Below are 13536 nucleotides of genomic sequence, written 5' to 3'. Positions count from 1 at the left end.
TGGGACTATGGGATGGATAATATGTATGATGGGTATATGGGCATGGGACTATGGGATGGAGGATGTGTGATGGGTATATGGGCACTCGACTATGGGATGGAGGATATGTATGATGGGTATATGGGCACGGGCCTATGGGATGGAGGATATGTATGATGGGTATATGGGCACGAGACTATGGGATGGAGGATAATTATAATTTGCTATAACTAACCACAGTTAGTTACTATGCCCGGGCAGCGCCGGGCTCTTCAGCTAGTGCATAATAAACATCCTCGTTCAGTCACCTGGGCACCATGAGAACTCCTTGCATGTCAGTTAAGATGGTTCACATCTCTTTGTGCATTGCCATTTTACATAAAGGGAACTTTGAGTGCTAGCTCCTGTTTTGTTACGGCAAATTTGAGAGGGAAGAAAAAGGAAGAGAGGGGGATATGAGTGAGTTTGGAGACTTTTAATATTTTCTATGACAACATTGGAAACACTGCAGCCCCCAAACTTGCTGTGATTTGTGGTGGTTCCCGTAATCAGCGATGAAGCCCTGAGAAAGTTTAACACTTCTGTGAGGTCTTTTGAGTGATTGCTGAGGCAGTGAGCGGTCATGTAAGAGGCGAGGGACAATCTGCTGCCAGAGGCGAGGGACAATCTGCTGCCAGAGGCGAGGGACAATCCGCTGCCAGAGGTCTTATTTTTTTGCAGGCTGAGTTGTAGTTTGAATTACACCATTTATTTTACCATTCAATATACTGGAAAATGGAAAAAACATTCAAGCGCAGTGAAATTGTTCAAGCACTCCATTCATTTTAGGGTTGTGCTTTTATAGTGCACAAAGGGACTTGGAAAGCCGATTCTCCGGATCAGCACACATGCTGCGATACCAAGCCTGAATTTATTTTAATTTAAGTATTGAAATTTCTGAAATTTGTAAAATAGAACATTGCAACGCAGGAGAAATATTTTGAGACCCAAAACATTTTCATTCTCATGTAATGGCGCCATATGATGGCTTGATATTTGTGCCATGAGCTGACGGTTTTATTGGTATCATTCTAGGTTAGATACAATGCTTTGGTCACTTCTTATTGCATTTTTTTGTGGTATTGCAACAGTCAAAAATCACAATTCTGACATTTTGATATTTTTTCTACTTACACTGTTACCGATTGGATTGTGATAGATCGGACTTTTACGGATGCAGCAATAAAAATGTTTAGTTTTTACTATTGATTTTATTTATTTTTATAGGAGGAAAAGGAAAGTGATTTGAGCATTTACTTTTTATGTTTTTAAAGCCTGTGTTTTTCTTGCGATGTACAATAGGAGCTGAATCTGCGATTGTCTGATCACCTGTACTGTGCAATGTGATGCTATGGTAGAGCAGTATCTAGCAGAAATCACCGCCGCACGCTGGGCTTCAAAGGAGCACCCTAATGGCAGGCACAGGAATGTCCGCCTGACATGGCGATCCACTGGCACCCTGCGATCGAGGCACAGTTGTGATGATGGGCATTTAAGAAGGTGCACCCCCAGGCCACCTAGTGTAAATATTGCTGTCTCATACTGACAGTGGTATTTAACTAGTTAACAGCTGCGGTTGTAGCTCTGCTATTAGAAGCAGATGATGGCTGAATAACCCAACCATCATCTGCTGGGCTCATGAACTGAGCATACTTCAAAGTGGAGGACCCAGCATAGGATTTACATTTACATAATCTGTCGGTAAGGGGGTTAAAAATGGACCTCAGATCGATCTAAATATATACTGGATTGTTTGAGAACAGAATGTCAGATCCTGCAAAGACCTAGTCTCAAAGTGTAGAGGCCCACCTCAGATTTTCATAGAAAATGTATGTATTACGTCCTGAACAGATGTCCATAGGCAGGAAGGTTACCTCCTCTCGCAACTGCCTCTCGTGGCTGATATTCCGTGGAAGTGGTTAGAGGGTTATAAGACTGGAAATCGTGAAAGTGTAAAGCTGGAGGTTAGTGGGCCCCAATCATGGCCCATATAACAGTCAAATATCTGGAGTCTAATGCCGCTCAATGCTGTTCTGCAGGTATCATGGCCGTCACCTGGTGCGCCCTCATTCTGCTCCTGGGATCCCTGGCAGTCACACATGTCGCTGAAGGTAAAATATCAGATCTCTCCGAGATGCCAGGAGACATGAAGGGTGTCAGCATTGTAAAAGCTGCATCTAAAGTAACCCCATCAAGAAGGTTCAAAGCGACGCTCCAGTATTCTGCCTTCAATCAGCACAACCCATCATGTCCCTGCCCATGTTCTGCCACTGGGTTCTCTGCCTTTGCTTTTTCTACTGGTCCTCTCATGTCTCCAGAACATGATGCTGTGTTTCCCTCTCTTATACACAATAATAAAGATGGAGACAAGGTCACATCCAGCTACACAGGGGCTGAGGAAGGGACCGGCCACATTGTGGTATCACTTGTGTCCTCCTTGTGCTCTGGGGCAAACCCTGCCAATATGCCATGTGTATGGAGCAGGTTTGGTCCATGCTGAAAGTTCACTATTTAACGACTCTGTTTTTTTCAGGTAGTAAGGCACGGTCCAGCTGCCCAAATGGCTGGTTCTACTACAAGGCAAACTGCTATGGCTACTTCCGCTATGCATTATCTTGGTCTGAGGCAGAGGTAAGAAGAAGACACGAGACCCATCTGTTTGGAGTTGTGCGCCTGTTGCCCTAAACACTGGACATCATATGGACTGATAGGAACAGAATTCTAGGGTCCAATCTGAGATGAGCAGATGGATGTGTGGCCTGCTGCCCAGCCGCCGGGTACTACTGACGGGTCCCGCCAATAGATTCACTCATCTCTAGATCCAGTGGATTGTTACAGAGGATCTGTCAATGGATTTTACAACATATATTCAGTGTATAATGCTAGAACTGTAGAAAAAGCCCAGGACCGCATGTCCAAAAATCACACGGTGACCTAATGCCACGATTCAAAAATACCAAAAGGGAACTTGAGGTTCTTAGTTTACCATTCGATCAGACTGTATGTAGCTGCTGCCACATAGCCTCTCAGTGGGTTCTGAACCTTTTAAACCTGTATACATTATGAATAGGTCTAATGGGATTGGTATATTTACTTAGAAAATCCATGTCAAAATGGCTGTATAACCCTAACATAAAAATGAACGATAGGAGTATAGAAATACAATGAAAGGGATAAAAGCCATGTCTGCCTAAGGCAACCACAGTGTTAGGTTCTTAAAGACGTCTTACCGAGCTCTGAAATGTTTCTGGACCCCTCCATTTATTCATGCCTTCGCAGCCAGTATGTAACTGAGGCTAACTGTCAATCATCAGTATTCATAGGTATATTTAGTCGTATTTACTGATTAAATCATGGCAACTGACCCGACACACAGAGCCAACTCCCTCCAGTGTGTGATTTGAGCTGGTGCCTCAGGGACAGCCCCCAGCGGTATAAATAGTTCCTCCCATAAAGAAGCCCCGCCCCCAGTCAATGTTCCCTGCTTTCCAGGCCTTTCTTCCATACTGACTGTTTAGTTACATGTAGTCAACACTCTCTGTGATTTCTCCATAGACTGACACATGATGGCTCTTGATGCCCACATAAGGTCATTAGTTACAGATATGGAGAAGCTCTATGACCCTCCCCTTTAATTGTGACATTGGGAGATTTATGATGTAGGATTTGCATGAAGCAGAACACATGGCTGATGGATGATAGTCCCATCCATCTGCCCATAGTCCAGTCCCAGCACTGGCCCATTGCAGACACTTGGCTTCTGTCCTCTTAAGCTCTCGACATCTCAGCACGAAATCTTGTATCCACCATCTACCTACAGTTTGACTGCCAAGCCTATGGCCACGGGGCTCACCTGGCATCGATCATGGATTCTGCCGAAGCCGATATCATTGCCTCCCACATATCTGCCTACCAGAAGAACCAGCCAGTGTGGATAGGACTTCATGACCCCGAGCAGGTGATAGCACTCGTCACTATGTGGGCGGGGTGATGGCTGGGGGTCTTCTCTGTAAGAAGTGATGGCTATGCTGTATGTATCAGTGCCCAGTAGATCAGAATACAGGCAGTACACTTTAATGTACAGGCTTTGTCATTTTCAGAATCGTCGCTGGAAGTGGAATGATGGATCCATGTACAACTTCCGCTCGTGGCAACCTGAACAACCAGATAACCATAATGGAATAGAATATTGTGGAGAGCTGTCATGTAGAGAAAGTAAGTGACCCCAAACCGAAGAGATAGGCATGCTATCTACCATTCCCATCCCACTGTGTCTTCTACATAAGTTACTCTGGAGAAGATCAGTAAAACAAAGCTTATAGAGAAGTGGAAAATGTCCACTGAAACTAACGAGGTCATAGAAGCCATCTGTCCATCCAAAGAATTAAGCTTAATCAAGAGGGGAGGGATTGGGGCACCCTAGAAATCCATGGCACCATATGTTCTGCACATAGTGTGCCGCTATGCCCACTGTGTTTGTGACTTCGCCCAGCAGAATGTAGAGCTTCTCTTCCTCCATGGATCAGATCTAGGGAGAGAAGTGACAGTGTCCTGAGTGTGGCTCAGAATTAATCCAGAGTCTTGATTACAGCGTTTGTCTGGCTGATGTTTGGGTCAAACTGGCATTAACAGAGTTTTTCCTTAGTCCCTTTCTATAGTGATATGATCTTGGACTAGTACTACGTAGTGAGGCTGTGAGTAGCACCTTCATCTGGAGATCTATCTTTCTCAGCACGACATGTTGGAGGAGTGCTGATGGAGAAAACACTTGCACAATTCCCCATGAAATACTGTATTTTTGTTGAACAATAACCTTCAAAAATTCCAAACTGAACACAATGCTCATAAAGAACACAAAGCAACACCGTACCGCATTAAAACACAAAAAACGTACAGCTGTGGGAGGCTGATGACAATTTACTACAAGTGAGCTGTGTTGTGTACTACAGTCACACTTGCAAGAGATTTAACCCAAAAATCACACTCCTCAGAGGTACCAGAGAGCATGAAATGTGAGGTAATCAAACAAAGGTAGTCCATAATTGATGGCTGCTAACCCTAACCCAAATATCAGCAATTACATGTGAATAGATGGTGACAATTTAAGAATGACACCATACGCTTCCACCCATAAGCAGTGTGGAACCAGGAGAGGCAATAGTGAAATCAAAGGATTGCATCCAGACACAGACTGGCGGTTGAGCTGGTGGAGTTTCCTTCTGATGGTAGATATCAAAGAATCATAGAATGGTAGAGTTGGAAGGGACCTCCTGGGCCATCTGGTCCAACCCCCTGCTCAAAGCAGGATTCACTAAATCATCCCAGACAGATGTCTGTCCAGCCTCTGTTTGATGACTTCTATTGAAGGAGAACTCACTACCTCTCGTGGCCGCCTGTTCCACTCATTGATCACCCTCACTGTCAGCCTTCTAATATCTAATCTGTGTCTCCTCCCACTCAGTTTCATCCTATTGCTTCTAGTCTTTCCTTGTCCAAAAGATGATCCTTCTACAATGTGACAGCCCTTGAGATATTTGTAGACAGCTATTAAGTCTCCTCTCAGTCTTCTTTTTTGCAAGCTAAACATTCCCAAATCCTGCAACCTTTCCCCATAGGCCATGGTTTGCAGACCAGTCACCATTCTGGTCACTCTTCTCTGAACTCCAGTTTGTTGATGTCTTTTTTAAAATGTGGCGCCCAAAACTGGACACAGTATTCCAGATGAGGTCTGACCAAAGAGGAGTAGAGGGGGATAATGACTTCACGTGATCGAGACTGTATGCTTCTGTTAATACATCCCAGAATTGCATTTGCCTTTTTTGCTGCTGCATCACACTGTTGACTCATGTTCAGTCTGTGATCTATTAGTATACCCAAGTCTTTTTCACATGTAAGTTGTATCCTTCTAGCCTTGTATTCCAATCATGTGTATAGTCCCACCAAGTTTCAGTGATTCCAATGACATCATATATCTTCTACTGTGTTAGTAGTTCCAATTCTCCTTGTTTGTTGCCCATGCTTTGTGCATTTGTATAGAAACATTTCAGTTTGTGATTGGTTTCTCTTCCTCCAATATTTTTATTATTGTGATTTTTTTGTCTTTGTTTTTCCTTTCCACTTCTAATAGCAGAGTTCTCAATAGTATTTATCAGGTGTATGGCTTTTTCTGTCCTTTTGCACAGATATACACAGATATACACAAATATACAGAGATATTGCCATGGTTCCACCCCTCAGTTTATCTGGAATGCAGTTACTGACAGCTCAGCCATCCAATCTGGTACAGGGGCGAAATGAAGCTGTCAGTATTTTGATTGATAGCTCAGTCAGCCAGTCTGGTGGAGGGGTGTGCGGAGCTGTCAGTATGTTGATTGATGGCTGTCAAACCTGAGACTGGGAGGCTCTGGCTTTCTCCAGGTGTTCATTATCCCAGGTAATTGCCATGCTACGTAACTGGGCTGTTACTTCCAGACCTCTGCCAGACGTACATTCACCTACTTTGTGGTTTGTCTCTCTGTGCATTGCATTCTTTTATTAGATTTTTTGCTGCCTGACCTTGGACCTCTGTTGTGAGTTCATTTTCCCCTTCACCACTGAGGCCCGATGAACTCCCTCTTCTGGTAAAGAAAGGTAGTGAGCCTGATTATCAAGCATCTGGGCCTAATGATGATGACTGGCTGAGTGGAGTTACTGACTGGATATAAGGCTGCCGACGCCCTTCTGCCCTGCGGGTGATTTCTCTGTGGGATCCTTGGAGACCAGTCTGAATTCCTGCTCTTCTAAAGCTAAGTTTTCTGCTCTGCCTTTTGCACTTGTGCTTTGACTTTGTTTTTCTGGATTTCTGCCATTCCCTGCTGGGGTGAGCTGAATTCCTTTAGCTCTGTCTTCAGAAAATACCTGAGTGCTGATTTAGTTTTTGAAGCTTAGCTGCTTCAGTGCCTTTTTTCATATCAGCCTGTTGGCTTATGTCTTTGATAGGGTTTTGGCAGATTGCAGACAGCAACCGTCCTTTCCTGTCCTGTATAGTTAGCTTGGGCCCCATTGTTTGCTCAGCCTATCTTTCTATCTGTGTGAGTGTTTTTTCATCTTGCTTCACCGTCATTATATGTTGGGGGCTGCCTTTTACTTTGGGGTCTGCTCTGGGGCAGTTTAGATTTCCTTTTCTGTCTTTAGGTTATTTAGTTCTCCGGCTGTGATCGAGGGGTCTAGGGCACCGTAGGAACCCCCCACGGCTACTGCTAGTTGTGTTGATAGGTTCAGGGGTCTGCAATCTGATAGTTGCCAACTTCTCCGGTTTTCTGGACGTAGCTTCTAGTTTTGTGTCTGCCTCCTACGGTGACTCGTTCATAACAGACCTCGTTCTGACCATCCATCTGTTTAACAACACCTTTTGCTCTGATCCGATTTTCTCCTGGTATTCTGACCTCAGAACGTTAACTGACTACGCCTTTGTCTCTTCCTTCTCTTTATGGTGTATCCTCCTTTCTTTTGGCCTTGAATCCCATGATTATACCGTCTCAGGGCTAGGCCGTGAGAAGTGACTCAGAGTAACTTTGTGAGTAACAGCCCAGTTAAGTAGCTTGGCAATTACCTGGGACAATAAACACCTGGAGACAGCCACACATCTCTTTTCTAAGTATTTTATTAACCATTATCTATCTACAAACATCAGGTAGAATCCCTCACTTATGAATTCCCCCCTTGTGTTCAGTATGGTCGAAAAATGCATCATGTAAAAGGTTGTCTGGTGCTGTCTTTCTGTAATGTGCAGTTGTTTGAGAAAGTATTCATACCCTGTTAACTTTTCCACATTTTTTTCATGTTAGACCCACACACTTAAATATATTTTATTGGGATCTTCTGTGATACCAACAAAAAGTAGCAATAATTTGTGATGTGTAAAGGAAATAAAATAGGGTTTTCTAAATATTTAAAAAATATAAATTTAAAAATTATGAGCTGCATTTGTATTCAGCCCCCTGTTTCAATACTTTGTAGGACCACCGTTCTCTGCAGTTCCTGATGCAGTCTTGTGGGTTATGTTTCTCTCACCTTTCATTGCAGTCTTTTGGGTTCTGTCTCTCCAGCTTTACACATCTAGAGGTGACATTTTGCCCCTTCTTCTTTGAACATCTAGAGGTGACATTTTGCCAATTCTTCTTTGAACATCTAGAGGTGACATTTTGCCAATTCTTCTTTGCAGACCTTGAGGTGACATTTTGCCCCTTCTTCTTTGCACATCTAGAGGTGACATTTTGCCCCTTCTTCTTTGCACATCTAGAGGTGACATTTTGCCAATTCTTCTTTGAACATCTAGAGGTGACATTTGGCCAATTCTTCTTTGCAGACCTTGAGGTGACATTTTGCCCCTTCTTCTTTGCACATCTAGAGGTGACATTTTGCCCCTTCTTCTTTGAACATCTAGAGGTGACATTTTGCCCTTCTTCTTTGCACATCTAGAGGTGACATTTTGCCCCTTCTTATTTGAACATCTAGAGGTGACATTTTGCCAATTCTTCTTTGCAGACCTTGAGGTGACATTTTGCCCCTTCTTCTTTGCACATCTAGAGGTGACCTTTTTCCCCTTCTTCTTTACACATTCGCTTTCGCTTAGTGAGATTAGATGGAGACGTCTGTGATCAGCAATTTTCACGTCTTGTCACAGATTCTCTGGTAATTGGGTCGGGACTGTGACTGGGCCGGATGTGTCTTGGTAAGTTTGCAGTAGTTGTGCCATACTCCTTCCATTTGTGGATGACGGATTGAACAGTGCTCCATCAGATGTTCAGAGCTTGGGCTATTTTTTTTTTTAAACCTGACCCTGCTTTACTCTTCTCCTCAGTTTTTACCCTGACCTGTCTGGTGTGTTCTTTGGTTCTTGTGATGCTGTTTGATCCCTAATGTTCTTACACCTCTGAGGACTTCACAGACAACTGTAGTTACACGGAGTAGAAATCACACACGGTTGGAGGCAATGTAGTAATTATGTGACAACTTCTGGAGGTCTATCAAGGTTTTATTTAGGGGTGTCAGACTATGGGGGGGGCTGAATAAAAATGCACCTCATAATTTTCTGATTTATGTTTTTAAAATAATTAGAAAATCATATATAATTTCTTTTAGACTTCACAAATACTGGCTACTTTATTGATCGTTTGGGGTTTGTCTCACCCGAGGTGGACAAACACAGGTTCATGTGAGTCTAGCTTCAATCCATAGACTCAAATAATTTATTTCATGATTAAAATAGATATGGCAACACTACAATATGCCTAGGCATAGGCAATACTGGGGATAAGGGGTGCAATGAGGTAAAACTGGACGTGATTCAAATGACTACTTTATTCTTAAACTTGGTCTGATGATGGTCATTTGGGGTTTGTCATCCAGACCAGGACAAACACTTCTTCATGCAGCATCCTTCAAGGTGGCCTCCTGGTGAACCAATATCTTAAAGGGAAAAAGCGTTGAGGTGCATCACGTGGACAGCTAAGTTAATTTTGTCACATGTTTTGGCAGTTTGTTTAAGGAAAAAAAAGCCTGTTTCTTATAACATATGGACCTGTTTTATACAGTATATATGACACTTGGCATGGACCTTCTAGGGCAAAGTATAAGGGAGTTTCCCGTATCCAATTATCGTTCTGCTGTTTATAGTGTGGTTGTCCAGATGATTAAATCATAATTTACCTTTCCCCTGGCTGTGGCCTTGCATATGGGTAACATAGTTATTACGGTTGAAGGAAGACTTTAAGTCCATCGAGTTCACCCCATATCCTATCCTATGTTAGGAACGGCGGAACGCACTAAATATTAAATAACGTTAAGTGCGTTCGCCGCCCGGGGTCCACCGTGCAGAAGGTCTTAATACTGCTGCTAGATAATGGCGAACACTAAATATGGCGGTATTATTGCGCGCGGGTTGAACGTCACCCGGGGGCGCTGAGCGATCTCTGTTTATTCACAGAGACGCTTAAGTGCTCAACACAAAAGGCTGAGCCTGTTAACGTCACAGGTCTCAGAGAAGTGCACGTACGGTATATGGTCACAGGAGCTGGGCCCTAGGCAGAGGGTCAGCGTCCGTCTAGACCTACCGTGCATGCAGCGTCGCTACTGCGGATGCCAAGAGGAGCTGCAGACTGCAACGCGGCGACAGACACTGCCGCTAATCGACAATGCCCGGTAGCAGGTGCACTGTTGGACACTAGCACTGTGGAGGACGCTATTGTGGCTGTAGCTTGCCACTGGTTGGCGCTGACTCTAAACCTAAGTCCTTATACACACTGGTAATATCAGAGAGAGGGGATCTTAAGGAGTCATTCCAGGTACATGCATCCATCATCATTCACACAGTTATCCAATAGAGTCTATACTAGTGCATGGCCAAGCAGCCATGCAATCCTTTTATAGCTGGGACCTTCCGGAAGCTTCCAAATCCCTGAGATGGACCAATCAGATCACGAAAAGACCTATGCATATGTCTCCCGATCTCCAAAGGGAGATCGTCTCGTGAGCATGCCCAGTATAGCGACGGAGGGATTTAGCCTCTGGAGCGATTTGCTGCTGAGCAGCCTACATTGCTATTGCTGACGCAAAGGTGGCAGCAACAGCCAGACCCACAGAGCAGGTCTGGGCAGAGCGTCTGGGACGCCGGAACTGCTGAGCAATCTCCTCTGCGGTCGAAAGATAATGGGAGACCGCAGAATGTGAGGCTCTGGATTCCTGTTGAGCCGCTGCAGTAACCCGACACCTAACATCCTAACCTGCCCTAACATGTTGATACAGAGGAAGGCAAAAAAAACCCATGTGGCAAACAGTAAGCTCCATATTGGGGGAAAAAATTCCTTCCCGACTCCACATACGGCAATTAGGGTATGTGCACACAGTGTGGATTGAGCCATAGTGTCAGAATCGGGTGTTCCTGTTGCTGCATTAACTGGTTAACAGTCTAAATATGTAACAGTACAGACACAGAGGGCTAATAAATGCATAAAGCATGTGAGAACATGATGCGAGGAACCTGGTTATGGTAAAAAATGTTAAATGAGCCACACAGGGATATTTAGATTAATGTGTTGAGGCTATAGGCCAGTCTGAAAAAATGCGTTTTTAGGGCACGCTTAAAACTGTGGGGATTGGGGATTAATCGTATTAACCTGGGTAGTGCATTCCAAAGAATTGGCGCAGCACGTGTAAAGTCTTGGAGATGGGAGTGGGAGGTTCTGATTATTGAGGATGCTAACCTCAGGTCATCAGCAGAATGGAAGGCGCGGGTAGGGTGGTAAGCTGAGACGAGGGTGGAGATTTAGGGTGGTGCTGAGTCGTGGAGGGCACCGGTAGGGTGGTAGACTGAGATGAGGGAGGAGATGTAGGGTGGTGCTGAGCCATGGAGAGCTTTGTGGGTGATAAGTTTGTACTAGATTCTGGAGTGGATCGGTAACTATTGTAATGACTGGCACAAGGTAGAGGCATCGGTGTAATGATTGGGGAGGAATTTGATCCTATCTGCAGCATTTGGGAGAGATCTAACACAGAACTAGTGTATATACTCTGTAATATACTTTTTAAGAATAGCATCCAGACCCTTCTTAAATTATAGTAGGGAATCACTCATTACGACATCATATGGCAGAGAGTTCCATAGTCTCACTGCTCTTACAGTAAAGAATCCACATCTGTGATTATGATTAAACCTTCTTTCCTCCAGACGTAGAGGATGCCCCCTTGTCCCCGTCACAGGTCTAAGAGTAAAAAGATCATTAGAAAGGTCTTTGTACTGTCCCGGCATATATTTATACATTGTAATAAGATCACCCCTAAGCCTTCGTTTTTCCAAACTAAATAACCCCAAGTGTAATAACCTGTCTTGGTATTACAGACCCCCCCAGTTCCCTAATAACCTTGGTCGCTCTTCTCTGCACCCGCTCCAGTTCAGCTATGTCTTTCTTATACACCGGAGACCAGAACTGTACGCAGTATTCTAAGTGTAGTCGCACTAGTGACTTGTATAGAGGTAAAATTATGTTCTCCTCATGAGCATCTATGCCTCTTTTAATGCATCCCATTATGTTATTTGCCTTTGCAGCAGCTGCCTGACACTGGCAACTAAATGTGAGTTTGTTGTCCACCCATACACCAAGGTCTTTTTCAGTGACCGTTTTGCCCAGTGTTTTACAAGTAAGCACATAATTATACATCTTGTTTGTTCTACCCGAGTGCATGACCTTACATTTATCGCCATTAAAGCTCATTTGCCATTTATCAGCCCAAGCTTCTAGTTTACATAAGTCCTCCTGTAATATAAAATTGTCCTCCTCTGTATTGATTACCCTGCAGAGTTTAGTGTCATCTGGAAATATTGAAATACTAATCTCTATGCCCCTACAAGGTTATTAATAAATATGTTAAAAAGAAGCGGACCCAATACTGACCCCTGTGGTGCCCAATACTGACCCCTGTGGTACCCCACTGCTAACCGTGACCAAGTCAGAGTGTGCTCCACTAATAACCACCCTTTGTTTCCTATCCCTGAGCCATCTCTTAACCCACTTACACATATTTTCCCCTATACCCATTGTTCTCATTTTGTGTATCAACCTTTCGTGTGGCACCGTATCAAAAGCTTTTGAAAAGTCCATGTACACTACGTCCACTGCATTCCCTTGGTCCAGTCCGGAATTTACCTCTTCATAGATGCTTATCAGATTAGTCTGACAGGAACAGTCCCTCGTAAGCCCATGTTAATATTGGGTCATGAGGTTATTCTTCGTCAGATACTCCAGTATAGTATCTCTTAGAAAACCCTCCAGGATTTTACACACAGTAGAGGTTAAGCTCACTCGCCTATGATTTCAAAGTTCAGTTTTTGTCCCTTTATGAATCTTGGCCCCACATTTGCTATATGCCAGTCCTGTGGTACAGACCCTGTTATTATGGAATCTTTACAAATTAAAAATAATGGTCTATCTATGACTGTACTTAATTCCTGCAGTACTCGTGGGTGTATCCCATCCGGGCCATGGGATTTGTCAATTTTAGTGATTTTTAGATGCCGCCGTACTTCCTGCTGGGTTAAGCAGGTGACATTTAATTGAGGATTGTTGTCATCACTGATCATGTTATCCGTCATGGGATTTTCTTGTGTAAATACTGTTGAGAAAAAGTAATTTAGCATATTGGCTTTTTCCTCCTCCTCATCCATCATTTCACCCAGACTATTTTTAAGGGGGCCAACACTATCATTTTTTAGTTTCTTACTATTTATGTAGTATAGAATATTTTGGGATTATTTTTGCTTTCTCTGGCAATGAGTCTCTCTGTCTCAATCTTTGCTGTCTTGATTTGCTTTCTACAGAATGTATGTAATCTTCTGTATGTAGTTAATGCCTCATCACTACCTACTTGCTGTAATTCTCTGCTTTATTTTTATCTCTTATTGCGCCCCTTACAGCTCTATTTAGCCATAGTGGTTTCCTCCTATTTCTCGCAGGTTTATTCCCATACGGTATATATTGTGCA

At 43.6% G+C, this 13536-nt stretch overlaps 1 protein-coding gene across 2 annotated transcripts in view; it reads left to right on the top strand.

Annotated features, from left to right (window-relative positions):
- REG4 (regenerating family member 4) overlaps positions 1–13536 on the top strand; it is a 43270-nt gene that overhangs the window by 16202 nt on the left and 13532 nt on the right. For both annotated transcript variants that reach the window (XM_073564256.1, XM_073564257.1), the window contains exons 2-5: positions 2058–2129; positions 2552–2649; positions 3839–3976; positions 4119–4233. In XM_073564256.1, the coding sequence (XP_073420357.1) occupies positions 2058–2129; positions 2552–2649; positions 3839–3976; positions 4119–4233 (423 nt within the window). The remainder of the gene's footprint in view (positions 1–2057; positions 2130–2551; positions 2650–3838; positions 3977–4118; positions 4234–13536) is intronic.

Source organism: Dendrobates tinctorius, unplaced genomic scaffold (genome assembly GCF_039654945.1).
Source record: "Dendrobates tinctorius isolate UK_male_01 unplaced genomic scaffold, ASM3965494v1 ptg000440l, whole genome shotgun sequence".
In the NCBI taxonomy this organism is placed as follows: Eukaryota; Metazoa; Chordata; class Amphibia; order Anura; family Dendrobatidae; genus Dendrobates; species Dendrobates tinctorius.
The sequence above is the reverse complement of the archived record's forward strand: the minus strand, read 5'-3'. Positions and strand labels throughout refer to the sequence as shown.